We start from the raw sequence: 25,889 nt of genomic DNA on the forward strand, positions 1-25,889 counted from the left end.
TTGTTTGTCCAGAATTCTTGGATGAAGAGTTTAAGAATATTGATTCTATTAGTCTCAAGCTTCTTATCCACTGAGTTTTTGGCAAGTTTGCCATAGCAAAACACGTCTTACATATTATAATAATACATGCAGTGAGAAAATTAGCCCCCCAAATATGTGTTATTTTTACGATATTTTTCTGGGTTCGAAAATATTGTCAAGGCCTTGAAACTTTTTGATATGTATTGCTTAATTACGAAAATACAAACTATAAAACTATAAGTTACAAACTAAGTTACTATAAGTTACTACAAATAAGTTACTATAAGTTATAAGTTGGAAAACTATAAGTTACAAACAGCCCTCGTAGTGATAATTGTGTCATTTACAAAATACCTTGTAAAGACTGTAATAGCTTCTATGTTGGGCAAACATCTAAAGATTTTGAAATGTAGAATTTCGCAACATAAATACTCTGTAGGACATGGCGAATTGTCTAATGCTTTGTTTGTTCATTTGTCAGAAAATTCTCACCAAATTGATTGTGAGATCGCTTCTTCAATAACGAATTGTAAAAGCACTTTCAATAGGAACATAATTGATTCTGCTTTAATACTGATTACAAAACTATGTAATTTGAACATTAACAGTAGTTTATATAAGTTAGATTCATTTTTGATTGGATTTTGATTTTGATTCCTTAAATCGTTAAAGGGCGATTTGAGTAGGATCATTGATATACATTTATCTCACTAATGCCTTATTAATATCCCATTATCTCATTAATGACATTGTAAGTCACCTCACCTCTTTCCAGCCTATATATCCACACCCACTGAACTATATTTCCATCCTTCTCAAGATGAATGATTAAATACGAAAGTACTTAAGGAAATTCCTGTTTTAATTTTTCCTTCCAGGTCTGACATTGTCATATTGCTCATCACGTGTTAATTTCTTCTTGATCTGAGGGGACTAGGGAGAGATTATTGGTGGGGAAGGACGAGGGGACGGGGGAGTGGGGAATGATTGGGAGGACTGAGCGACAGGGAAGGTTGCTGTGGCTCAGTGCGTTGCTCAGCCACAGCAAGGCGTGGCTGGGTATTGCTGGTGTATATTATATAATATATATATTATATATACATATATAGATAGATATATATATATAGATAAGTTATAGAAGGCATCGAGACGACGCTGGGAAGAGATTTCGCCAGTAATGAAATCTTGAACCATAAATCCGTCTTGTGGAAACCGTCAGCGAAGCTCAAACTCCACATTTCTTGTGGCTGAGGTTTATGTGGCGTGGCTGGCAGACGCCCCGGGGACGACAAATGAGTCTCCCTCACAATGGGCCTCGCAGCGTTACTGTGAGGGCCCCTCACACTCGCCGCCCTCACACTCGCCGCCCTCACACACGCCGCCCTCACACTCGCCGCCCTCACACTCGCCGCCCTCACACTCGCCGCCCTCACACTCGCGGCCCTCACACTCGCCGCCCTCACACTCGCCGCCCTCACACACGCCGCCCTCACACTCGCCGCCCTCACACTTGCCGCCCTCACACTCGCCGCCCTCACACACGCCGCCCTCACACACGCCGCCCTCACACTCGCCGCCCTCACACACGCCGCCCTCACACTCGCCGCCCTCACACTCGCCGCCCTCACACTCGCCGCCCTCACACACGCCGCCCTCACATTCGCCGCCCTCACATTCGCCGCCCTCACACTTGCTGCCCTCACACTTGCTGCCCTCACACTCGCCGCCCTCACACTTGCTGCCCTCACACTCGCCGCCCTCACACACGCCGCCCTCACATTCGCCGCCCTCACATTCGCCGCCCTCAAACTCGCCGCCCTCACACTCGCCGCCCTCACACACGCCGCCCTCACACTCGCCGCCCTCACACTTGCTGCCCTCACACTCGCCGCCCTCACACACGCCGCCCTCACATTCGCCGCCCTCACATTCGCCGCCCTCAAACTCGCCGCCCTCACACTCGCCGCCCTCACACACGCCGCCCTCACACTCGCCGCCCTCACACACGCCGCCCTCACACTCGCCGCCCTCACACACGCCGCCCTCACACTCGCCGCCCTCACACTCGCCGCCCTCACACTCGCCGCCCTCACACACGCCGCCCTCACACTCGCCGCCCTCACACACGCCGCCCTCACACTCGCCGCCCTCACACTCGCCGCCCTCACACTCGCCGCCCTCACACTCGCCGCCCTCACACTCGCCGCCCTCACACTCGCCGCCCTCACACACGCCGCCCTCACACTCGCCGCCCTCACACTCGCCGCCCTCACACTCGCCGCCCTCACACTCGCCGCCCTCTGGGGCCCAAATTTTGACTTTGTATGCTGGTGTGAGATTATTGATCATAGCCACCCTTGGTGTCCCCCCCCCCCCCCACTGCTTCCCTCATGCCCCACCATCCTCTCCTCATGCCCCGCCATCCTCTCCTCATGCCCTGCCATCCTCTCCTCATGCCCTACCATCCTCTCCTCATACCCTACCATCCTCTCCTCACATACCCTACCATCCTCTCCTCATGCCCCACCATCCTCTCCTCATACCCCACCATCCTCTCCTCATACCCCACCATCCTCTCCTCATGCCCCACCATCCTCTCCTCATGCCCTGCCATCCTCTCCTCATACCCTACCATCCTCTCCTCATGCCCCACCATCCTCTCCTCATGCCCTGCCATCCTCTCCTCATGCCCCACCATCCTCTCCTCATACCCCACCATCCTCTCCTCATGCCCCACCATCCTCTCCTCATGCCCTGCCATCCTCTCCTCATGCCCTACCATCCTCTCCTCATGCCCCACCATCCTCTCCTCATGCCCCACCATCCTCTCCTCATGCCCTGCCACCCTTCCCTCATGCCCCACCATCCTCTCCTCATGCCCTGCCATCCTCTCCTCATGCCCCACCATCCTCTCCTCATACCCTACCATCCTCTCCTCATGCCCTACCACCCTTCCCTCATGCCCCACCATCCTCTCCTCATGCCCTGCCATCCTCTCCTCATGCCCCACCATCCTCTCCTCATACCCTACCATCCTCTCCTCATGCCCCACCATCCTCTCCTCATGCCCTGCCATCCTCTCCTCATGCCATACCATCCTCTCCTCATGCCCCACCATCCTCTCCTCATACCCTACCATCCTCTCCTCATGCCCTGCCATCCTCTCCTCATACCCTACCATCCTCTCCTCATGCCCCACCATCCTCTCCTCATGCCCCACCATCCTCTCCTCATGCCCCACCATCCTCTCCTCATGCCCCACCATCCTCTCCTCATACCCTACCATCCTCTCCTCATGCCCCACCATCCTCTCCTCATACCCTACCATCCTCTCCTCATGCCCTACCACCCTTCCCTCATGCCCCACCATCCTCTCCTCATGCCCTGCCATCCTCTCCTCATGCCCCACCATCCTCTCCTCATACCCTACCATCCTCTCCTCATGCCCCACCATCCTCTCCTCATGCCCTGCCATCCTCTCCTCATGCCCCACCATCCTCTCCTCATGCCCCACCATCCTCTCCTCATACCCTACCATCCTCTCCTCAAGCCCTGCCATCCTCTCCTCATACCCTACCATCCTCTCCTCATGCCCCACCATCCTCTCCTCATGCCCCACCATCCTCTCCTCATGCCCCACCATCCTCTCCTCATACCCTACCATCCTCTCCTCATACCCTACCATCCTCTCCTCATGCCCCACCATCCTCTCCTCATACCCTACCATCCTCTCCTCATGCCCCACCATCCTCTCCTCATACCCTACCATCCTCTCCTCATGCCCTGCCATCCTCTCCTCATGCCCCACCATCCTCTCCTCATGCCCCACCATCCTCTCCTCATGCCCCACCATCCTCTCCTCATGCCCTGCCATCCTCTCCTCATGCCCTGCCATCCTCTTCTCATGCCCTGCCATCCTCTCCTCATGCCCTGCCATCCTCTCCTCATGCCCTGCCATCCTCTCCTCATGCCCTGCCATCCTCTCCTCATGCCCTGCCATCCTCTCCTCATGGCCTGCCATCCTCTCCTCATGCCCTGCCATCCTCTCCTCATGCCCCACCATCCTCTCCTCATGCCCCACCATCCTCTCCTCATGCCCCACCATCCTCTCCTCATGCCCTGCCATCCTCTCCTCATGCCCTGCCATCCTCTCCTCATGCCCTGCCATCCTCTCCTCATGCCCTGCCATCCTCTCCTCATGCCCTGCCATCCTCTCCTCATGCCCTGCCATCCTCTCCTCATGCCCTGCCATCCTCTCCTCATGCCCTGCCATCCTCTCCTCATGCCCTGCCATCCTCTCCTCATGCCCCACCATCCTCTCCTCATGCCCTGCCATCCTCTCCTCATGCCCTACCACCCTTCCCTCATGCCCCACCATCCTCTCCTCATGCCCCACCATCCTCTCCTCATGCCCTGCCATCCTCTCCTCATGCCCTACCACCCTTCCCTCATGCCCCACCATCCTCTCCTCATGCCCCACCATCCTCTCCTCACGCTCCACCTCCCGCTCATAACCCACCAACCTCCTCATTCTCCGCTATCCTTCCCTCACGCCCGGCCGCCCTGGGAATTTGTTATTATGAGGAGATGTGAGTGCGGGGAGCGGCAGGTGTGGCGACCGTGGACGGGGCCGCGCCACCAACACGTCCACCAAACTTACGGTAAAGTGAGGCAGTTGGCGGCCTTCAGGTGCTGGACGGTAGTGTCATGTGGGGGCTAAAAATCTGATGAAAAAATCTTTGTTCAGGGTTTCATAGGACGGCTGGGAGGACGGCTGGGAGGGCGGCTGGGAGGATGGCTGGGAGGGTAGCTGGGAGGGCGGCTGGGAGGACGGCTGGGAGGGCGGTTGGGAGGGCGGCTGGGAGAGCGGCTGGGAGGACGGCTGGGAGGGCGGCTGGGAGAGCGGCTGGGAGGGCGGCTGGGAGAGCGGCTGGGAGGGCGGCTGGGAGAGCGGCTGGGAGGACGGCTGGGAGAGCGGCTGGGAGGGCGGCTGGGAGGACGGCTGGGAGAGCGGCTGGGAGGGCGGCTGGGAGGGCGGCTGGGAGGGCGGCTGGGAGGACGGCTGGGAGAGCGGCTGGGAGAGCGGCTGGGAGGGCGGCTGGGAGAGCGGCTGGGAGGGCGGCTGGGTGGGCGGCTTAGGGAGGGTGGCAGGGCGTCGCGTCTGGCGACATGGCTATCGGGATTACCCTTACTCTGAGCCTGTCAATATAATCCTCTTTGCGGTTTCTTTAAGACATGTTTTTTTCCTTCTCGCGAGAGACCGTTTATAGGCGGCAGTACCAGCAGCATAAGACAGTCTGGTGAATAGCTCATCGTATCATCTCTCTCTCAAGAGATGAGACACAGTACATCTCTGTACTACTGTAATGTAATGATTACATTAGTACAGAGACTAATTTTTATAAACTGGTACAACCAGTTTATAAAAATACTCTCGAAGGTAGAATGAATCTTTTTTTGCGCATGTGAGCGAAGCCTGTAGAGCTCAGCGGGAGGTCAGGTTCCCTCTCAGTCACCTGTGTACACCATCTTTATTGCCATGCTCAAACTTCACGTATTTTGTAAAAATTGTCAACACACAAAATACGCCCTAATTACACACTTGCAAATATATATATATATATATATATATATATATATATATATATATATATATATATATATATATATATATATATATATATATATATATATATATATATATTATTGCATCAAATAGCGCTGATAAAAACTGTCAGATATATGGAAATAAGCTCATACACATGTGGCTGGGTAACACCACCAAGGCACATGTCAGGTGTGAGGTAAATATGAGTCACAACCATGATATCAGACGATAACCGTCCAGGGAGACCCCAGCTCCTCCCTCCTCCACCTCAGGGAACAACCGTCCGCAAATTGTTGCAAAATGAAAATAAATTGTTTGTTGTACACAATCTCGCCTCCCCCCCCCCCCCCCCCCCAGTGTCTCCTCGGAGCGGTCAGCTCTCTCTGACACCACCACCGTCACCACCAGTACCAACACCACCACCACCGGGACTCGTAATCCTGTGGCCCGGGTTCGATTCCGGCGCTGGAGAGGAACAATAGGCAGAGTTTCTTTCACCCTGATGCCCTATTACCTAGCAGTAATAGGTACCTGGGAGTTAGACAGCTGTTACGGGCTGCTTCCTGGGTGGGTGCGTGTGAAAAGATAACCAAAAAAAAAACATTAGTTAGTAGTTAGCAACAGTTGATTGACAGTTGAGAGGCGGGCCGAAAGAGCAGAGCTCAACCCCCGCAATCACAACTAGGTGAATACACACACACACACACACACACACACACACACACACACACACACACACACACACACACACACACACACACACACACACACACACACAGTAAAGGCAATGACAATAAGGATAGGGGCAGAAGGATTCACTACAAACGACAAGGAAGTGTGTGAGGAACTGAATTAAAAATTCCAGGCGGTCTTCACCTAAGAGTATGGAGAAATTCCAGAGATAAGAGAGGGAATAATTAACCAGGAATTACTAGAAGATTTTGAGATTACCAGCGGGGAAGTAAGGAAGTGTTTACTAGAGTTGGATGTGACAAAGGCTATAGGCCTAAATGGAATCTCCCCTTGGATACTAAAGGAAGGAGCAGAAGAACTGTGCCTGCCACTCTCCATAGTGTATAACAAATCACTGGCAACAGGGGAACTGCCAGAAATTTGGAAAGTACCTAACGTAGTCCCGATATACAAGAAAGGGGATAGACAGGAGGCACTGAATTACAGGCCAGTGTCCCTAACCTGCATACCATGCAAGCTGATGGAGAAGATTGTGCGAAGAAAGCTAGTGGAACATCTGGAGTGAAAGAACTTTGTAACACAGCATCAACATGGGATCAGGGGTGGCAAGTCTTGCCTCACAGGGTTAATTGAATTCTACGACCAGGCACCAAAAATCAGGCAAGAAAGAGAAGGGTGGGCAGGCTGCATATTTTTGGATTGCCAGAAAGCCTTTGATACAGTACCACACAAGAGGCTAATGAAAAAGCTGGAGATGCAGGCCGGTGTGAAAGGGAAGGTACTCCATTGGATAAAGGAGTACCTAAGCAACAGGAGACAACGAGTCAGTGTGAGGGGGTGAGGTCTCAGATTGGCGAGACGTTACAAGTGGAGTCCCGCAGGGGTCAGTCCTTGGACCTATACTGTTTCTGATATATGTAAATGATCTCCCAGAGGGGATAGACTTGTTTCTCTCTTTGTTTGCTTACGAGACAAAAATTATGAGGAGGATTGACACAGAGGATGATAGCTGGAGGCTACAAGATGACCTAGACAGACTGAATGAAGAGTCCAACAAATGGCTGTTAAAGTTCAACCCGGGTAAATGCAAAGTAATGAAACTAGGCAGTGGAAACAGGAGGCCAGACACAGGATACATAATAGGAGATGAAGTACTTCATGAAACGGACAGAGAAAGATCTAGGAGTTGATATCACACCAAACCTGTCTCCTGAAGCCCACATGAAAAGAATTACGTCTGCGGCATATGCGAGGCTGGCTAACATCAGAACAGCCTTCAGGAACCTGTGTAAGGAATCATTCAGAACCTTGTACACCACATATGTAAGACCAATCCTGGAGTATGCGGCCCCAGTATGGAGTCCGTGCCTTGTCAAGCACAAGACGAAGCTGGAAAAAGTTCTGAGGTATGCCACTCGACTAGTCCCAGAACTAAGAGGCATGAGTTACGAGGAAAGGCTGCGGGAAATGCACCTTACGACACTGGAAGACAGAAGAGAAAGGGGAGACATGATCACTACCTACAAAATCCTCAGGGGAATTGCCAGGGTAGACAAGGATAAACTATTCAACACTGGCGGTACGCGAACAAGGGGACACAGGTGGAAACTGAGTACCCACATAAGCCACTGGGACGATTTCAGTGTCAGAGTAGTTAACAGGTGGAATGCACTAGGAAGTGATGTGGTGGAGACTGACTCCATACACAGTTTTAAATGTAGATATGATAGAGCCCAGTAGGCTCAGGAATCTGTACACCAGTTGTTTGACAGTTGAGAGGCGGGACCAAAGAACCAAAGCTCAACCCCCGCAAGCATAAATAGGTGAGTCCATCTGTGCTGTGTGCAACAGATCAGTTGATGTTTACCGAAACAGAAAAAAGAATACACCAGGACGCTGATGAACAGAAAGATAAAATTTATTACGACCCGCACACGAGTTTCAGTAGAGATAATCACCTGATCCTTCTTTATCTTCTCCCGATCAATAGTTCCCAGCAACATCTGTATCATTGACGAAAACCGTTCACTGAAAGCCAGAGGAACACTCAGAGAGCGGGACGTGAGGAAGGGGCGTCCCAGTAGTGTGCTTGAAGCTGTAGCCAAGGTCGGTGCGAGGCTCGGGACACTGGGCCCTCGGCGGCCAGCTGGGGCGATACAAGTCATTTTATGTTGTTGGTGGGTGATGATGTTTTAATTGTTCCGCCACTCAGTAAGGGCCGCCAGCCCCCTGGAGCGGGATGGTAAGGGCCACCAGCCCCCTGGAGCGGGATGGTAAGGGCCACCAGCCCTCTGGAGCGGGATAGTAAGGGCCGCCAGCCCCCTGGAGCGGGATGGTAAGAGCCGCCAGCCCCCTGGAGCGGGATGGTAAGGGCCACCAGCCCCCTGGAGCGGGATAGTAAGGGCCGCCAGCCCCCTGGAGCGGGATGGTAAGGGCCACCAGCCCCCTGGAGCGGGATGGTAAGGGCCGCCAGCCCCCTGGAGCGGGATAGTAAGAGCCGCCAGCCCCCTGGAGCGGGATGGTAAGGGCCGCCAGCCCCCTGGAGCGGGATGGTAAGGGCCGCCAGCCCCCTGGAGCGGGATGGTAAGGGCCGCCAGCCCCCTGGAGCGGGATAGTAAGAGCCGCCAGCCCCCTCGAGCGGGATAGTAAGGGCCGCCAGCCCTCTGGAGCGGGATGGTAAGGGCCGCCAGCCCCCTGGAGCGGGATGGTAAGGGCCGCCAGCCCCCTGGAGCGGGATGGTAAGGGCCGCCAGCCCCCTGGAGCGGGATGGTAAGGGCCGCCAACCCTCTGGCGGTCCTTATCACTCCAGCCGTCTGGAGTGTGAGCGAGGAAGTCAGGAGGCAGAGATCTGGAGCATCTACACTCCAGGCGGCGTCTCTCGACCAGTCCTGGCAGTATGTTGTGTCTGTTGAACCCCAGAGAGCAGTGTGTACGTACTTCATCATGTTTGTTACTGGCTCCACCAGCTGGTGTATGACTCCCCCAGCTGGTGTATGGCTCCACCAGCTGGTGTATGACTCCCCCAGCTGGTGTATGACTCCCCCAGCTGGTGAATGACTCCACCAGCTGGTGTATGACTCCACCAGTTGGTGTATGACTCCACCAGCTGGTGTATGGCTCCCCCAGCTGGTGTATGACCCCCCCAGCTTGTGTATGACTCCACCAGCTGGTGTATGACTCCCCCAGCTGGTGTATGGCTCCCCCAGCTGGTGTATGACTCCCCCAGCTGGCGTATGGCTCCCCCAGCTTGTGTATGACTCCACCAGCTGGTGTATGACTCCCCCAGCTGGTGTATGACTCCACCAGCTGGTGTATGACTCCACCAGCTGGTGTATGACTCCACCAGTTGGTGTATGACTCCACCAGCTGGTGTATGGCTCCCCCAGCTGGTGTATGACCCCCCCAGCTTGTGTATGACTCCACCAGCTGGTGTATGACTCCCCCAGCTGGTGTATGGCTCCCCCAGCTGGTGTATGACTCCCCCAGCTGGTGTATAGCTCCCCCAGCTTGTGTATGACTCCACCAGCTGGTGTATGACTCCCCCAGCTGGTGTATGACTCCACCAGCTGGTGTATGACTCCACCAGCTGGTGTATGACTCCACCAGCTGGTGTATGACTCCCCCAGCTGGTGTATGACTCCACCAGCTGGTGTATGACTCCCCCAGCTGGTGTATGACCCCCCCAGCTTGTGTATGACTCCACCAGCTGGTGTTTGACTCCCCCAGCTGGTGTATGACTCCACCAGCTGGTGTATGGCTCCACCAGCTGGTGTATGGCTCCACCAGCTGGTGTATGACCCCCCCAGCTTGTGTATGACTCCACCAGCTGGTGTATGACTCCCCCAGCTGGTGTATGACCCCCCCAGCTGGTGTATGACCCCCCAGCTGGTGTATGGCTCCACCAGCTGGTGTATGACCACCCCCCCCAGCTTGTGTATGACTCCACCAGCTGGTGTATGACTCCACCAGCTGGTGTATGGCTCCACCAGCTGATGTATGGCTCCCCCAGCTGGTGTATGACTCCACCAGCTGGTGTATGGCTCCCCCAGCTGGTGTATGACCCCCCCAGCTGGTGTATGACTCCACCAGCTGGTGTATGACTCCTCCAGCTGGTGTATGACTCCACCAGCTGGTGTATGACTCATACAGCTGGTGTATGACTCCACCAGCTGGTGTATGGCTCCCCCAGCTGGTGTATGACTCATCCAGCTGGTGTATGACTCCACCAGCTGGTGTATGACTCATCCAGCTGGTGTATGACTCCACCAGCTGGTGTATGACTCATCCAGCTGGTGTATGACTCCACCAGCTGATGTATGACTCCCCCAGCTGATGTATGGCTCCACCAGCTGGTGTATGGCTCCACCAGCTGGTGTATGGCTCCACCAGCTGGTGTATGACTCCCCCAGCTGGTGTATGACTCCCCCAGCTGGTGTATGGCTCCCCCAGCTGGTGTATGACTCCCCCAGCTGATGTATGGCTCCCCTAGCTGGTGTATGACTCCCCCAGATGGTGTATGACTCCACCAGCTGGTGTATGGCTCCCCCAGCTGGTGTATGGCTCCCCCAGCTGGTGTATGACTCCCCCAGCTGGTGTATGACTCCCCCCAGATGGTGTATGGCTCCACCAGCTGGTGTATGGCTCCCCCAGCTGGTGTATGACTCCACCAGCTGGTGTATGACTCCCCCAGCTGGTGTATGACTCCACCAGCTGGTATATATGACTTCCCCAGCTGGTGTATGACTCTACTTGCTGGAAGAGGGAGGAGGTTGCTGGAAGAGGGAGGGGGATGCTGGAAGAGGGAGGAGGTTGCTGGAAGAGGAAGGGGGGATGCTGGAAGAGGGAGGGGGGATGCTGGAAGGGGGAGGGGGTTGCTGGAAGAGGGAGGGGGGATGCTGGAAGAGGGAGGGGGGATGCTGGAAGAGGGAGGAGGTTGCTGGAAGAGGGAGGGGGGATGCTGGAAGAGGGAGGGGGGATGCTGGAAGAGGGAGGGGGTTGCTGGAAGAGGGAGGGGGGATGCTGGAAGAGGGAGGAAGGATGCTGGAAGAGGGAGGGGGGGATGCTGGAAGAGAGAGGGGGATGCTGGAAGAGGGAGGGGGATGCTGGAAGAGGGAGGGGGTTGCTGGAAGAGGGAGGGGGATGCTGGAAGAGGAAGGGGGATGCTGGAAGAGGGAGGGGGTTGCTGGAAGAGGGAGGGGGATGCTGGAAGAGGGAGGAGGATGCTAGAAGAGAGAGGTGGATGCTGGAAGAGGGAGGCGGGATGCTGGAAGAGGGAGGGGGGATGTTGGAAGAGGGAGGGGGGATGCTGGAAGAGGGAGGGGGTTGCTGGAAGAGGGAGGGGGATGCTGGAAGAGGAAGGGGGATGCTGGAAGAGGGAGGGGGTTGCTGGAAGAGGGAGGGGGATGCTGGAAGAGGGAGGAGGATGCTAGAAGAGAGAGGTGGATGCTGGAAGAGGGAGGCGGGATGCTGGAAGAGGGAGGGGGGATGTTGGAAGAGGGAGGGGGGATGCTGGAAGAGGGAGGGAGATGCTGGAAGAGGGAGGGGGATGCTGGAAGAGGGAGGGAGATGCTGAAAGAGGGAGGAGGGTGCTGGAAGAGGGAGGGGGATGCTGGAAGAGGGAGGAGGATGCTGGAAGAGGGAGGGGGATGCTGGAAGAGGGAGGGGGGATGCTGGAAGAGGGAGGGAGATGCTGGAAGAGGGATGGAGATGCTGGAAGAGGGAGGGGGATGCTGGAAGAGGAATGACGGTGGTGGAAGTCTTCAGGTTATGTTGATAAACTTGTGGCATGTCTGGAAGATCAGCTGAGCGTAAACTGGAAACCTTGTTTTCTTTCATGAGGTAAACTCCAGCGGCCGGACTGTGAACCCAGAGCCGGTGAATCACGGGAATTACAAGTTTACCTGCCTCGTCCTTGGGCTCTGAGACTGAAATCTTAATCACAGTGAGTTGTTAGCAGGAGCTCACTCTGACTCCCAATGCCAATGAGCCACGGCCCTGTGTAAAACACAGGGCCGTGGCTCTCAGCGCATGTTATCAAGAGTTGCACTGTGATTGTTAATGTTATTAGCGGTGGTGCTCTGTGTCGGAAAACCCGACACCATATACCAATATTAAATACAATAAGCAGATAATATTGTTGCTGTTGTATACACACGTTAACCCATAGAAAATGTAGCTTGTAGTTGGAATTTTCCATCAATAGAAAACGGGATATCATTGCCACATAGTGCTATATATTCACCAGCTATTCTATTGGGAATTATTCTTAAATACAGTAGTCTTTGGACTTATATCATAAAAACATCTCATTTGAATTAATTTAATTATCAGTATCAAAATAAAGTAAATGTAACCCTTCTATCAGTTATTGACATCTGGAAAAAGAGAGAGCCAGTAGCGTCAGTGGTGAGGGAGGTCAGCCATTGTTAAAAACATAGTAGCTGGAGTAAATTCAGCTCCTATAAATTCTCTTGGACGAAGTGTCATAGAGATCAAATTAGTGCTTCTTCCATCATCAACACACAGTCAACATAAACAAGTTAAGTGTATTACCGAAACTCGTTTATCTAATCATTTTTGGCCAGTTAATGTTAAGTAGATATAGGGCGAACCGGTTAGGACACTAGACAAGCCACAAAATACAGGTAATTAAACCGTGGTCCTTATCTTATAAATGTTATAAATGTCCTTATAAATGTTTCATCTGATATAGCTGTCATATATTAGGATTCTGGCTTTATAGCTAGTGTCCTTTGACAGGAACAAGAAAAGGAAGCAAGAATTAATCTTGGTACATCAGTTACTGGGGTGATGGAAGCTAGGCTCACACGAGAATTATTTGGTGTCCACATCCAAGTTATACCTGGTGGACTAGGCCTACCATACAATAAGATAAGGCACCTCAATTTATTTATTATTATGTAGTTTAATACTGTAGTTTGATTGGCTGCATATATATAAATTTAATATAAACCCCTCTAATGTGTAAGAATCGATTTGTGAGAATAATTGCACAAATACAGTCCAATAAACATGATACCAATTGCTATCGAAATATATATATTAACGTAAATATAAATTCTATATAAATTCATATAAATTCATATAAATTAAATAAATATAAATCTCCCAGGTCGGTTCCCACACTCTGATTCTCACTGAATGTTATCGCGATCGGCGCTGTGATTCTTAATAAAAGTTATCCAAGGAGTTTGTGTGTGTGGTGGTGTATACAGGTGGGAGCCACGGGAGCCGGTGGCTGAGCGGACAGCACGCTGGACGCGTGATCCTTTGGTCCTGGGTTCGATCCCGGGCGCTGGCGAGAAGCAATGGGCAAAGTTTCTTTCACCCTGAATGCCCCTGTTACCTAGCAGTAAATTGGTACCTGGGAGTTAGTCAGCTGTCACGGGCTGCTTCCTCGGGTGTGTGTGGTGTGGAGAGAAAAAAAATTGTAGTTAGTAAACAGTTAATTGACAGTTGAGAGGCGGGCCGAAAGAGCAAAGCTCAACCCCCGCAAACACAACTAGGTGAACACAACTAGGTGAATACAACTAGGTGAATACACACACACACACACACACACACACACACACACACACACACACACACACACACACACATACATATACGCACACACACACACACACACACACACACACACACACACACACACACACACACACACACACACACACACACACACACACACACACACACCTCGGGGGGCCTCGTAGCCTGGTGGATAGCGCGCAGGATTCGTAATTCTGTGGCGCGGGTTCGATTCCTGCACGAGGCAGAAACAAATGGGCAAAGTTTCTTTCACCCTGAATGCCCCTGTTACCTAGCAGTAAATAGGTACCTGGGAGTTAGTCAGCTGTCACGGGCTGCTTCCTAGGGGGTGTGTGTGTGGTGTGGGAAAAAAAAAAAAAAAAAAGTAGTTAGTAAACAGTTGAGAGGCGGGCCGAAAGAGTAAAGCTCAACCCCCGTAAAAACACAACTAGTAAACACAACTAGTAAACACACACACACACACACACACACACAAGGGAGAACAAGGAACCGCATGGAGGCGAGGATACGTGGAGAGCCAAACTATTGGAGGTGGTGACATGCAACTTTTTAACGCAGCATGTCGGAGAACCCACAAGGATGAGAGGCAATGACGAACCAGCGAGACTCGACCTAGTCTTCACTCTGAACGACTCCGACATAAGAGAAATCGGTTTTGAGGACCCAGTAGGAATGAGCGACCACAGTGTACTGGTGTTTGAGTACTTGATTGAAGAAGGGTTATTGAACTCGAGGAGGGATACCAAAACCAAAAGGTTAGCATACCGAAAGGGAAACTATGAGGGGATAAGAAAATTCCTAACAGATATAGCATGGGAAACAGAGCTCAGGGGAAAGACGGCCCAAGATATGATGGATTACATCACGCAGAAGTGCAAGGACGCAGCAAACAAGTTTGTCCCAGTCCAAAAGGAAAACAGAGAAATGAAGATGAGAAACCCATGGTTTAATCAAAGATGTAGGCTAGCTAAGCAGCAAAGTAAAAGGGCATGGAGAAACTATAGGAATAACAGGACACTGGAGAGCAGAGAAAGATACCAGAATGCCAGGAATGAATATGTCAGGATGAGAAGAGAGGCAGAAAGACAATACGAAAATGACATCGCAAGCAAGGCAAAGACTCAGCCTAAATTGTTGCATAGCCACATTAGGAGAAAAACAACAGTAAAGGAACAGGTTATGAGATTAAGGATAGGGGCGGAAGGATTCACTACAAATGACAAGGAAGTGTGTGAGGAATTGAATAAGAAATTCCAGGAGGTCTTCACCTTAGAACAAGGAGAAATTCCAGAGGTAAGTGAGGGAATAGCTAACCAGGAACCACTGGAAGAGTTTGAGATTACCAGTGGGGAAGTAAGGAAGTGTTTACTAGAGTTGGACGTGACGAAGGCTATAGGCCCAGATGGAATCTCCCCTTGGGTTCTAAAGGAAGGAGCAAGAGAACTGAGCCTACCACTCTCCATAGTGTATAACAAATCACTGGCAACAGGGGAACTGCCAGATACTTGGAAAGCAGCTAACGTAGTCCCGATATACAAGAAAGGGGATAGACAGGAGGCACTGAACTACAGGCCAGTGTCCCTAACCTGCATACCATGCAAGCTGATGGAGAAGATTGTGCGAAAAAAACTAGTGGAGCATCTGGAGCGAAGGAACTTTGTAACACAGCATCAACATGGGTTCAGGGATGGCAGGTCCTGCCTCACAGGGTTACTTGAATTCTACGACCAGGCAACAAAAATAAGGCAAGAAAGAGAAGGGTGGGCAGACTGCATATTTTTGGATTGTCAGAAAGCCTTTGATACAGTGCCACACAAGAGGCTAGTGCGAAAGTTGGAGATGCAGGCTGGAGTGAGAGGGAAGGTACTCCGGTGGATAGAGGAATACCTAAGCAACAGGAGACAACGAGTCTGTGTGAGGGGTGAGGTCTCAGATTGGCGAGACGTCACAAGTGGAGTCCCGCAGGGGTCAGTCCTTGGACCTATACTGTTTCTGGTATATGTAAATGATCTCCCAGAGGGTATAGATTCGTTCCTCTCAATGTTTGCCGACGATGCAAAAATTATGAGGAGGATTGAAACAGAGGATGATAGTAGGAGGCTACAAGATGACCTGGATAGACTGAGTGAATGGTCCAACAAATGGCTGTTGAAGTTCAACCCGAGTAAATGCAAAGTAATGAAACTAGGCAGTGGAAACAGGAGGCCAGGCACAGGATACAGAATAGGAGATGAAGTACTTAATGAAACAGACAGAGAGAAAGATCTAGGAGTTGATATCACACCAAACCTGTCTCCTGAAGCCCACATAAAGAGAATAACGTCTGCGGCATATGCGAGGCTGGCTAACATCAGAACGGCGTTCAGGAACCTGTGTAAGGAATCATTCAGAATCTTGTACACCACATATGTAAGACCAATCCTGGAGTATGCGGCCCCAGCATGGAGCCCGTACCTTGTCAAGCACAAGACGAAGCTGGAAAAAGTCCAAAGGTATGCTACTAGACTAGTCCCAGAACTAAGAGGCATGAGTTATGAGGAAAGGCTGCGGGAAATGCACCTCACGACACTGGAAGACAGAAGAGTAAGGGGGGACATGATCACAACCTACAAAATCCTCAGGGGAATCGACCGGGTAAACAAGGATGAACTTTTCAACACTGGTGGGACGCGAACAAGGGGACACAGGTGGAAGCTGAGTACCCAAATGAGCCACAGAGACGTTAGAAAGAACTTTTTCAGTGTCAGAGTAGTTAGCAAATGGAATGCATTAGGCAGTGATGTGGTGGAGGCTGACTCCATTCACAGTTTCAAATGTAGATATGATAGAGCCCAATAGGCTCAGGAATCTGTACACCAGTTGATTGACGGTTGAGAGGCGGGACCAAAGAGTCAGAGCTCAACCCCCGCAAGCACAATTAGGTGAGCACAATTAGGTGAGTACACACACACACACACACACACACACACACACACACACATCTCCTGAGGCACATATAAATAGGATAACGACAGCAGCGTACTCTACACTGGCAAAAGTTAGAACATCATTCAGAAACCTAAGTAAGGAGGCATTTAGGGCGCTTTACACTGCCTACGTAAGGCCAGTCTTAGAGTATGCCGCCTCATCATGGAGTCCCCATCTGAAGAAGCATATAATGAAACTGGAAAAGGTTCAGAGGTTTGCAACGAGACTAGTCCCAGAGCTACGAGGGATGGGGTATGAGGAGCGCATGAGGGAACTGTGCCTTACGACACTAGAAAGAAGAAGGGAGAGGGGGGACATGATAGGAACGTATAAGATACTCAGAGGGATTGACAGAGTGGACATAGACGAAATGTTCACACGGAATAGTAACAGAACGAGGGGACATGGATGGAAGCTTGAAACTCAGATGAGTCACAGAGATGTTAGGAAGTTTTCTTTTAGCGTGAGAGTAGTGGGAAAATGGAATGCACTTCAGGAACAGGTTGTGGAAGCAAATACTATTCATAATTTTAAAACCAGGTATGATAGGGAAATGGGACAGGAGTCATTGCTGTAAACAACCGATGCTGGAAAGGCGGGATCCAAGAGTCAATGCTCGATCCTGCAGACACAACTAGGTGAGTACACACACACACACACACACACACACACACACACACACACACACACACACACACACACACACACACACACACACACACACACACACAAATATTGTCGTGCTCCCCGGAAGCTGTTTGATGCAGCGCACCAGGCCGGAGCCACACAAGGGGTCTGAGGGCCACATCAAAACATGGATCTCAAAGAACAGGAAGTCGGAATTATTGATTCAACAGCAGAATATGAAAAGATGGAGAGACGGGAGTCTTGGGTGCTGATGAAACCCCGCTTGCAATACTGTCTGTATCAGAAACATCTTCCCAGCGGCGAGGTTTCTTCCCGAGGTGGCGAGGTTTCTTTCACAGATAGCTGTACGGGAAACCGGTTTTCTTGATCTGTCAAGAGCAAGAGGCTGTTGCAAAAGAATATTCAATGCTAGTTTGCACTAAGCTAACAATGTCAGTAAGTATAGTGAACATACAATAGGCAAATATCGCGGCGTATAAGGTAATAACTTAGTGGTGTATGTGAGGTGGGAGTCAATTTCACAAACTCCTCTGTTACCTGCATACATCACCACACACACACACACAAACTCCTCTGTTACCTGCATACATCACCACACACACACAAACTCCTCTGTTATCAGCATACATCACCACACACAAACTCCTCCGTTAACCGCATACATCACCACACACAAACTCCTCCGTTAACAGCATACATCACCACACACAAACTCCTCTGTTACCAGCATACATCACCACACACAAACTCCTCTGTTACCAGCATACATCACCACACACACACAAACTCCTCTGTTACCAGCATACATCACCACACACAAACTCCTCCGTTACCAGCATACATCACCACACACACAAACTCCTCTGTTACCAGCATACATCACCACACACACACAAACTCCTCTGTTACCAGCATACATCACCACACACAAACTCCTCTGTTACCAGCATACATCACCACACACACAAACTCCTCTGTTACCAGCATACATCACCACACACACAAACTCCTCTGTTACCAGCATACATCACCACACACACAAACTCCTCTGTTACCAGCATACATCACCACACACACAAACTCCTCTGTTACCAGCATACATCACCACACACACACAAACTCCTCTGTTACCAGCATACATCACCACACACAAACTCCTCTGTTACCAGCATACATCACCACACACAAACTCCTCTGTTACCAGCATACATCACCACACACACAAACTCCTCTGTTACCAGCATACATCACCACACACAAACTCCTCCGTTACCAGCATACATCACCACACACACACAAACTCCTCCGTTACCAGCATACATCACCACACACAAACTCCTCTGTTACCAGCATACATCACCACACACAAACTCCTCCGTTACCAGCATACATCACCACACACACAAACTCCTCTGTTACCAGCATACATCACCACACACAAACTCCTCTGTTACCAGCATACATCACCACACACAAACTCCTCTGTTACCAGCATACATCACCACACACAAACTCCTCCGTTACCAGCATACATCACCACACACACAAACTCCTCTGTTACCAGCATACATCACCACACACACACAAACTCCTCCGTTACCAGCATACATCACCACACACAAACTCCTCCGTTACCAGCATACATCACCACACACAAACTCCTCCGTTACCAGCATACATCACCACACACACAAACTCCTCTGTTACCAGCATACATCACCACACACAAACTCCTCTGTTACCAGCATACATCACCACACACACAAACTCCTCTGTTACCAGCATACATCACCACACACACAAACTCCTCTGTTACCAGCATACATCACCACACACAAACTCCTCTGTTACCAGCATACATCACCACACACACACAAACTCCTCCGTTACCAGCATACATCACCACACACAAACTCCTCCGTTACCAGCATACATCACCACACACACACAAACTCCTCCGTTACCAGCATACATCACCACACACAAACTCCTCCGTTACCAGCATACATCACCACACACAAACGTTACACTGATCTATGACAGTTACGCCTGTTACTTTGGTCAACTTCTATATGATGCGGTAAAGCTCCTTAGTTTCACTTTGGGTAATTCAAAGTGTCAATACGCTCAAACCTGACAGCTTTATGTCAAGAAGCTGAACCATGGTTTAAACTTGACAGTCTTGTTGAAGCTGCCAGTTCCAGTCTGATCCTAACAGCCCCGATTTGAACCTGTCAGCTCTGGCTGAAACTGACAACCTCGGTGTGAAGCTGACAGCTCTGGTCTGAAGAAAACCTAGAACACTCCTATTTCTTTGGAACAAATATAAAGATATATGCCAAATTTTAGTAAATTTTGTACAATGCTGAGAAAATGGGATAAAAATCTATTCCTTATTAAACTATTAAGGTATCTTCTGCACGAGATGAAATCATCAGTAACAGATGCTAAGCAAAAGCAAGGTTTTGTATATACATATATATATATATATATATATATATATATATATATATATATATATATATATATATATATATATATATATATATATATATATATATATATATATATATATATATATATATATATATATATATATATATGCTTTGCCGCTCAGGTGATACAGCTATCAGTCCCACTTAACATCACTAGAGCATTACCTTGAGATCATCTATTGTTGCTAAGTCACAACCGTCGAGGTTCTCCACGTACCGAGTGACCCAAGTCAGAGTAACCATCCGGGTGAAAGAGCTTTGTATAAACAAACCAACGCATCTGTACGCCGGCAGAATGGATGTATTTTTCGTGGTCTTGTGTGTTCGAAATACAGGTGGGCGAGCCCTAAGCCCTGGCCAGCCCCATCCGCTCTTGCTAACGTAAGAGCATTATTCTGGCTGTGGGTATATGTGTGTGTGGACTAATAATTTTTAAGCTAGTTACAATAATATTTTCGTTGTGTAGCGACTTCTCGTGACATATATGTATAATTTTGCGGTTGTTCTCAGTTGTTTCTGAAATGTATTATATTTTATAACATTTCAGAGGTGCAGGCGATGAGTCACAATAACGTGGTTAAAGTATGTTGACCAGACCACACACTAGAAGGTGAAGGGACGACGACGTTTCGGTCCGTCCTGGACCATTCTCAAGTCGATTGTCAAGTTACAATCGACTTCCCTTCACGTTCTAGTAGTGTGTGGACGTCCCTTCACCTTCTAGTGTGTGGTCTGGTCAACATTTCAGAGGTCTGGCAAGACTTCCTCGTTGGAACGAACCTGCAAACCAAATTCCCAATAATGTTTATTGGTTCCTTGAAGACTTGAACACAGCAAAGTTGCTCCACCATTCACGTAGATATCGAGGATGACGCTGCAGCAATATTCTTACTAAAAGCTTAGTGATGTGTTTTTAGTTCAAATGATTTTCTTTGTGCTAGGCATTATATATATTTTTTTCCTGTTGCAAATTTTGCAGTATTATTTGCAATGTCGTTTCTAGATATATCTCATCGATTTTTCGAGAGAGAGAGAGAGAGAGAGAGAGAGAGAGAGAGAGAGAGAGAGAGAGAGAGAGAGAGAGAGAGAGAGAGAGAGAGAGAGAGAGAGAGAGAGAGAGAGAGAGAGAGAGAGAGAGAGAGAGAGAGAGAGAGAGAGAGAGAGAGAGAGAGAGAGAGAGAGAGAGAGAGAGAGAGAGAGAGAGAGAGAAGAGAGAGAGAGAGAGAGAGAGAGAGAGAGAGAGAGCGAGAGAAAGAGAGAGAGAGAGAAGACAGAAGAGAAAGAGAGACAGAGGAACAAGTGAGAGAGCGCGTGGGTAAAAGGGAGACTGACAAGCAAATATGTTAAAAACATGTCATTATGTTAGCAAATGAGTATATGACAAACAACAAAAATACAAGACAGCCCCAGTCACCGAGCGACTAGAACACCAGAGTCATCTGATTCTCGCCCGTCAAGTCCTCCATTCTGGGAGTAAAAGTTAAATTACTAGTAATTTACATAATTATTGATTTCGCTCAACTCCACGAAGTTAACGACAATATTAATCCTTAGACGAGAAAAGTAAACAAGAGAGGAAAGATGGCGTCACGTACATATTACAAGAAAAACAAGAGAAGAAAGATGGCGTCTTTCAAGATGGCAATAGCCTCAAGCAGAGAGAAGGAGGTGTTGCACGTAGAACTGAACGAACTTGCAAAATTAGTGAAAAATTTCTAGATGCAAGTCAGTGCTTAAAATCAAAGGGGTTAAAATCTCGGAAAAATAAAACAGAGGCATCAGAAAACAGTTAAACAAAATCGAAATTCATCTCCCTGATTACCAAAAGGATCTGGCAGCCATCTTATAGGAATTTAATAACAAAAAAAACATAAATGTACCAAATGGAGGTAATAGGGTACTATAGGACCTATTATATCTGGATGCTCTGATCTAAGACAGTTGTGTCGCCTTGCTACTTCCTCACGACACAATTTGGGTGTATTCTGAGGAGGTCGACAAGGTGACAAGTAAATATAATTGCGTCGTGCGATTCGTTATTCCCGAGGAGAGAGACATCGAAGGGCTGAGTAACGTGGCATTTTCCTCAGACATTCTTGAAACAACAGCGGCAGCAGGAAGAGTTGGGGAGCCCTCACACATCAAGCAAGATCTACGCCGCTGCCCGCCACCGTTAATATATTGTCTTCTTAATGGAGTCTGGGCGCAGATAAAGCACGCATTGTTTACTTTTGTGCTTGTATTCCGTGCCAGGTGGCCTCCATCGGCCCCTCGGCCACCTCCTCCTCCTCCTCCTCCCCGGCTCTCCAGACCAATGTTATCACATATTTGCAAATCACAGCGATTTATTTCTCGGCGCCTGGCCGCCCTGTTTCTCGGGGGGCACAGCGGAGGCTCCGGGCCACAGGGAGGGTCCGGGGCACAGCGGAGGCTCTGGAGCACAGCGGAGGCTCCGGGGCACAGCGGAGGCTCTGGGGCACAGCGGAGGCTCCGGGGCACAGCGGAGGCTCCGGGGCACAGCGGAGGCTCCGGGGCACAGCGGAGGCTCCGGGGCACAGCGGAGGCTCCGAGGCACAGCGGAGGCTCCGGGGCACAGCGGTGGCTCCGGGGCACAGCGGAGGCTCCGGGCCTCGCCTGCTCCCGCTGTTTTATGACGGCGGGAGCAGGCGTGTAATGAGATTAGTGTTTCATCGTAAATCAAATGTATAGTGCAGATAACTGGAGACAAACTTCAATTCATCCGTGTTTGTAAGTTTAAATAGCAATAATATATTGAGGAAAACGTTGCAAGGAAATGTTTAAATATTATGATTATATTATATTGGGGGTACCACCTCTCGTTGTTTGTAGGGACCCATAAGCCTCGAAGAAGACGATATGTAGCATCCGGAGAGCCTTATTGGGGGTTCTCGTCCACTGGCACATATCTTCTTCTTCTATAACCCCCTTATATATATTTGTATATATAAGGAAATTTATTGTGTGTATATATATATATATATATATATATATATATATATATATATATATATATATATACATATATATATATATATATATATGTCGTACCTAATAGCCAGAACGCACTTCTCAGCCTACTATTCAAGGCCCGATTTGCCTAATAAGCCAAGTTTTCATGAATTAATGTTTTTTCGTCTACCTAACCTACCTAACCTAACCTAACCTAGCTTTTTTTGGCTACCTAACCTAACCTTACCTATAAATATAGGTTAGGTTAGGTTAGGTAGGGTTGGTTAGGTTCGGTCATATATCTACGTTAATTTTAACTCCAATAAAAAAAAATTGACCTCATACATAGAGAAAAGGGTTGCTTTATCATTTCATAAGAAAAAAATTATAGTAAATATATTAATTCAGGAAAACTTGGCTTATTAGGCAAATCGGGCCTTGAATAGTAGGCTGAGAAGTGAGTTCTGGCTACTAGGTACGACATATATATATATATATATATATATATATATATATATATATATATATATATATATATATATTATAAGGAAGGAGGAACTATTATAACACTTTAATTAGGGAGAATTGATAGAGTTACCAATTTAAACTCACAACAAGGAAAGGAGATTAAGAGATAACGAACAACAGTGTGCGGAAAAATATATTATTTTTTCTTCATCTCCGGTTATGCGGGGAAAAAAGGGCAATTGGGTAAAAATTTCTCGTTACAGAGATAATTACCACTGGTGATCAGGTCAGAATTACAAAACCTAACAATGACTAAAGAACATATATATCTGTAATTCAGACACTTCCGCCACTGTCATCTTAGTCCCTGTCTCGTATTACCATGATGGTTCGCTCTTACGACCCTGTGGTGTATGGTTCTCCTGTGTGTATACTACTTAGGGGGTAGAAATAGCCTAAGCTACTCTATCCCTTTGAGATGTATTTCTTTCTTGTCTCAATAAACATACTTGAACTTGAACTTGCTCCCTATATATATAATGCAGGCGATGAGTCACAATAACGTAGCTGAAGATATGATGACCAGACCACACACTAGAAGATGAGGAGACGACGACGTTTCGGTCCGTCGTGGACCATTATCAAGTCGATTGTGATAATGGTCCAGGACGGACCGAAACGTCGTCGTCTCTTCGTCTTCTGGTGTGTGGTTTAGTGTTTATATCTCGAGTCTCCTGGTGCCCATTGACTTGGGCACTAGGAGACTCGAACCAGCGACCTCACGTACGAGAGGCAGAAGCTCTACTATTGTTTTACAGACAGCCACAATAGGACATAGTTCAGAGGCAACAATCCGCTGCCCAACTGAGATATTGTACTTCTCCCTGGCTGCCACTAACTTCATAGGAATTAGTCATCCACACCACATAAATTGTCAAACCACACTTTATTTGTATAAAGTGTGGTTGACTGTATATATGCTTTATTTCCATGATAGTGTGGTTGAAAATTAAGATTTTTTTTTCATGACGAAAAAGTCTCAGGACATCTGAACGAATATTTCACAATAGACCAGAATTGATTCCATGAAAATTCGGTACCGGGGTGTGAATTATTACTAATATTTATTAAATCATTTAACTTAGGCCTACACCGGACAAACTATTACCTTTCCTTATCCCAACCCAATTCCCCTTCAAATTTGGTTAAGGTTAATTTGGTAGCCCCAATCTGCGTGTTGTCTCCAACTTCAAACTGACAGCCAGACATTTCCCAATTAGAGTATAGATATGTCTCCTCATCACCACCCCCCCCCCCTCCCCCTTCACACACCTTCCCCGTCTCTCCCCATCACTGTAAACATTTGCACATCATACCCATCTCACACATCCCCTTCCCCCCCCCCCCCCCGTTTCAACCCACATATATTCTTCCCATATTCTCCTCTCACTGTAAACATTTTCTGTACACAGTATCAGCAACACTGCAATCCAAAAGTTGAGGTCTGAATGCAAATATTTCTTTTGAATAGCCGTTTTAAATATCAGTATTCATATGTACACTAATATTTGAACAAACTGTAAACTTAATTCTCTTTATGTTGCAAATTTCACACAACTGACCTCGTATAGGGGGAGGAGTGAAGGTCGATTTCTCTTCAAGGGTGGCATAGGGGCTGACCCCGATCACCCATTAGACTTTCCATAAAATAAGCAGTCACCATTCAATTATGTATGAGGCTAGGCCAAAGCATTTGGCTTCCAAACCTTAAAAAGGCAATACATTTTCTTTAATAGATACAGATAGACCCGGTAGTGCCCGGGTCGACCCCTGTGGCCAGGTCTTCACCACACACCCTTACAGGCCTCCCACAAACACTCCCTCCCTATATGCCTAACACGCATCCTTCCCATCTCATACCCCTAAATACACCCTTCATATCTCCCCACTACAAATAACTTACTCATCTCCCCCACACATAACTTTATCTCTGCCAACATACACCGTCCTAGTCTACACCCACCCAATCCTCCCCCAAATACACACTCTCCTCGTCACCATTCTTCACACACTTGTCCTGTCTCGCCTCATCACTGTAACCACTTTCACAACACACTGCCATCACTACAGTGTACATCTTCACACTTAAACCCCACTCCGCTTTCACCCTCCCAGTCTCCATCCACACAACTCTCTCCATATCACCTCTGTTCACTGAAACTATTTTCACTTCACATTATCGACATCATTGTAATTAAAAGGTTGTGCCCAGAAATCAAATCAATCATTTGAACGCTAGTTTTGAATGTCAATATCTGAATACATTAATATTTAAATGACTGCTACACACTACGATGTGTTCGTTACATATTTCATATGTAACAGCCTCGTGAATGTTGTTACATATGAAATATGTCGTCAGCGAGGGAGGATCCCCAGGAGGTAATAGA

At 48.7% G+C, this 25,889-nt stretch overlaps 4 protein-coding genes across 5 annotated transcripts in view; 2 read left to right on the top strand and 2 right to left on the bottom strand.

Annotated features, from left to right (window-relative positions):
* LOC123764043 (basement membrane-specific heparan sulfate proteoglycan core protein) overlaps window positions 1–25,889 on the top strand; it is a 211,305-nt gene that overhangs the window by 27,990 nt on the left and 157,426 nt on the right. The window lies entirely within an intron of this gene.
* On the bottom strand, window positions 1,345–2,370 carry LOC123764119 (ribosome-binding protein 1). The gene has a single exon (XM_069329636.1). The coding sequence runs from the start codon at window positions 2,368–2,370 to the stop codon at window positions 1,345–1,347; it is 1,026 nt and encodes a 341-aa protein (XP_069185737.1).
* Window positions 2,475–4,614, top strand: LOC123764120 (uncharacterized). The gene is made up of 2 exons (XM_069329638.1): window positions 2,475–2,625; window positions 3,572–4,614. Exons 1-2 carry the CDS (start codon window positions 2,475–2,477, stop codon window positions 4,612–4,614), a joined length of 1,194 nt encoding a protein of 397 aa, XP_069185739.1.
* LOC123764121 (spore coat protein SP85-like) lies at window positions 4,727–8,334 on the bottom strand. Its single transcript, XM_045751676.2, has 2 exons — window positions 8,281–8,334; window positions 4,727–5,194 (listed from the first exon to the last, which is right to left on the bottom strand). The coding sequence occupies exons 1-2, from the start codon at window positions 8,332–8,334 to the stop codon at window positions 4,727–4,729; spliced, it is 522 nt and encodes a 173-aa protein (XP_045607632.2).

The sequence above is a fragment of the Procambarus clarkii genome, chromosome 23, assembly GCF_040958095.1.
Source record: "Procambarus clarkii isolate CNS0578487 chromosome 23, FALCON_Pclarkii_2.0, whole genome shotgun sequence".
In the NCBI taxonomy this organism is placed as follows: domain Eukaryota; kingdom Metazoa; phylum Arthropoda; class Malacostraca; order Decapoda; family Cambaridae; genus Procambarus; species Procambarus clarkii.

What these genes read in the sequence shown, in the direction of transcription:
- LOC123764119 (XM_069329636.1), bottom strand. Translation starts at nt 2,370, where the DNA reads ATGATCAATAATCTCACACCAGCATACAAAGTCAAAATTTGGGCCCCA.
- LOC123764120 (XM_069329638.1), top strand. Translation starts at nt 2,475, where the DNA reads ATGCCCTACCATCCTCTCCTCATACCCTACCATCCTCTCCTCACATAC. An exon ending in CCCCACCATCCTCTCCTCAT is followed by an intron (nt 2,626 to 3,571) that starts GCCCTGCCATCC and finishes CCTCTCCTCAAG; the next exon opens with CCCTGCCATCCTCTCCTCAT.
- LOC123764121 (XM_045751676.2), bottom strand. Translation starts at nt 8,334, where the DNA reads ATGATACAGATGTTGCTGGGAACTATTGATCGGGAGAAGATAAAGAAG. An exon ending in AGAAGATAAAGAAGGATCAG is followed by an intron (nt 5,195 to 8,280) that starts GTGATTATCTCT and finishes TAATCCCGATAG; the next exon opens with CCATGTCGCCAGACGCGACG.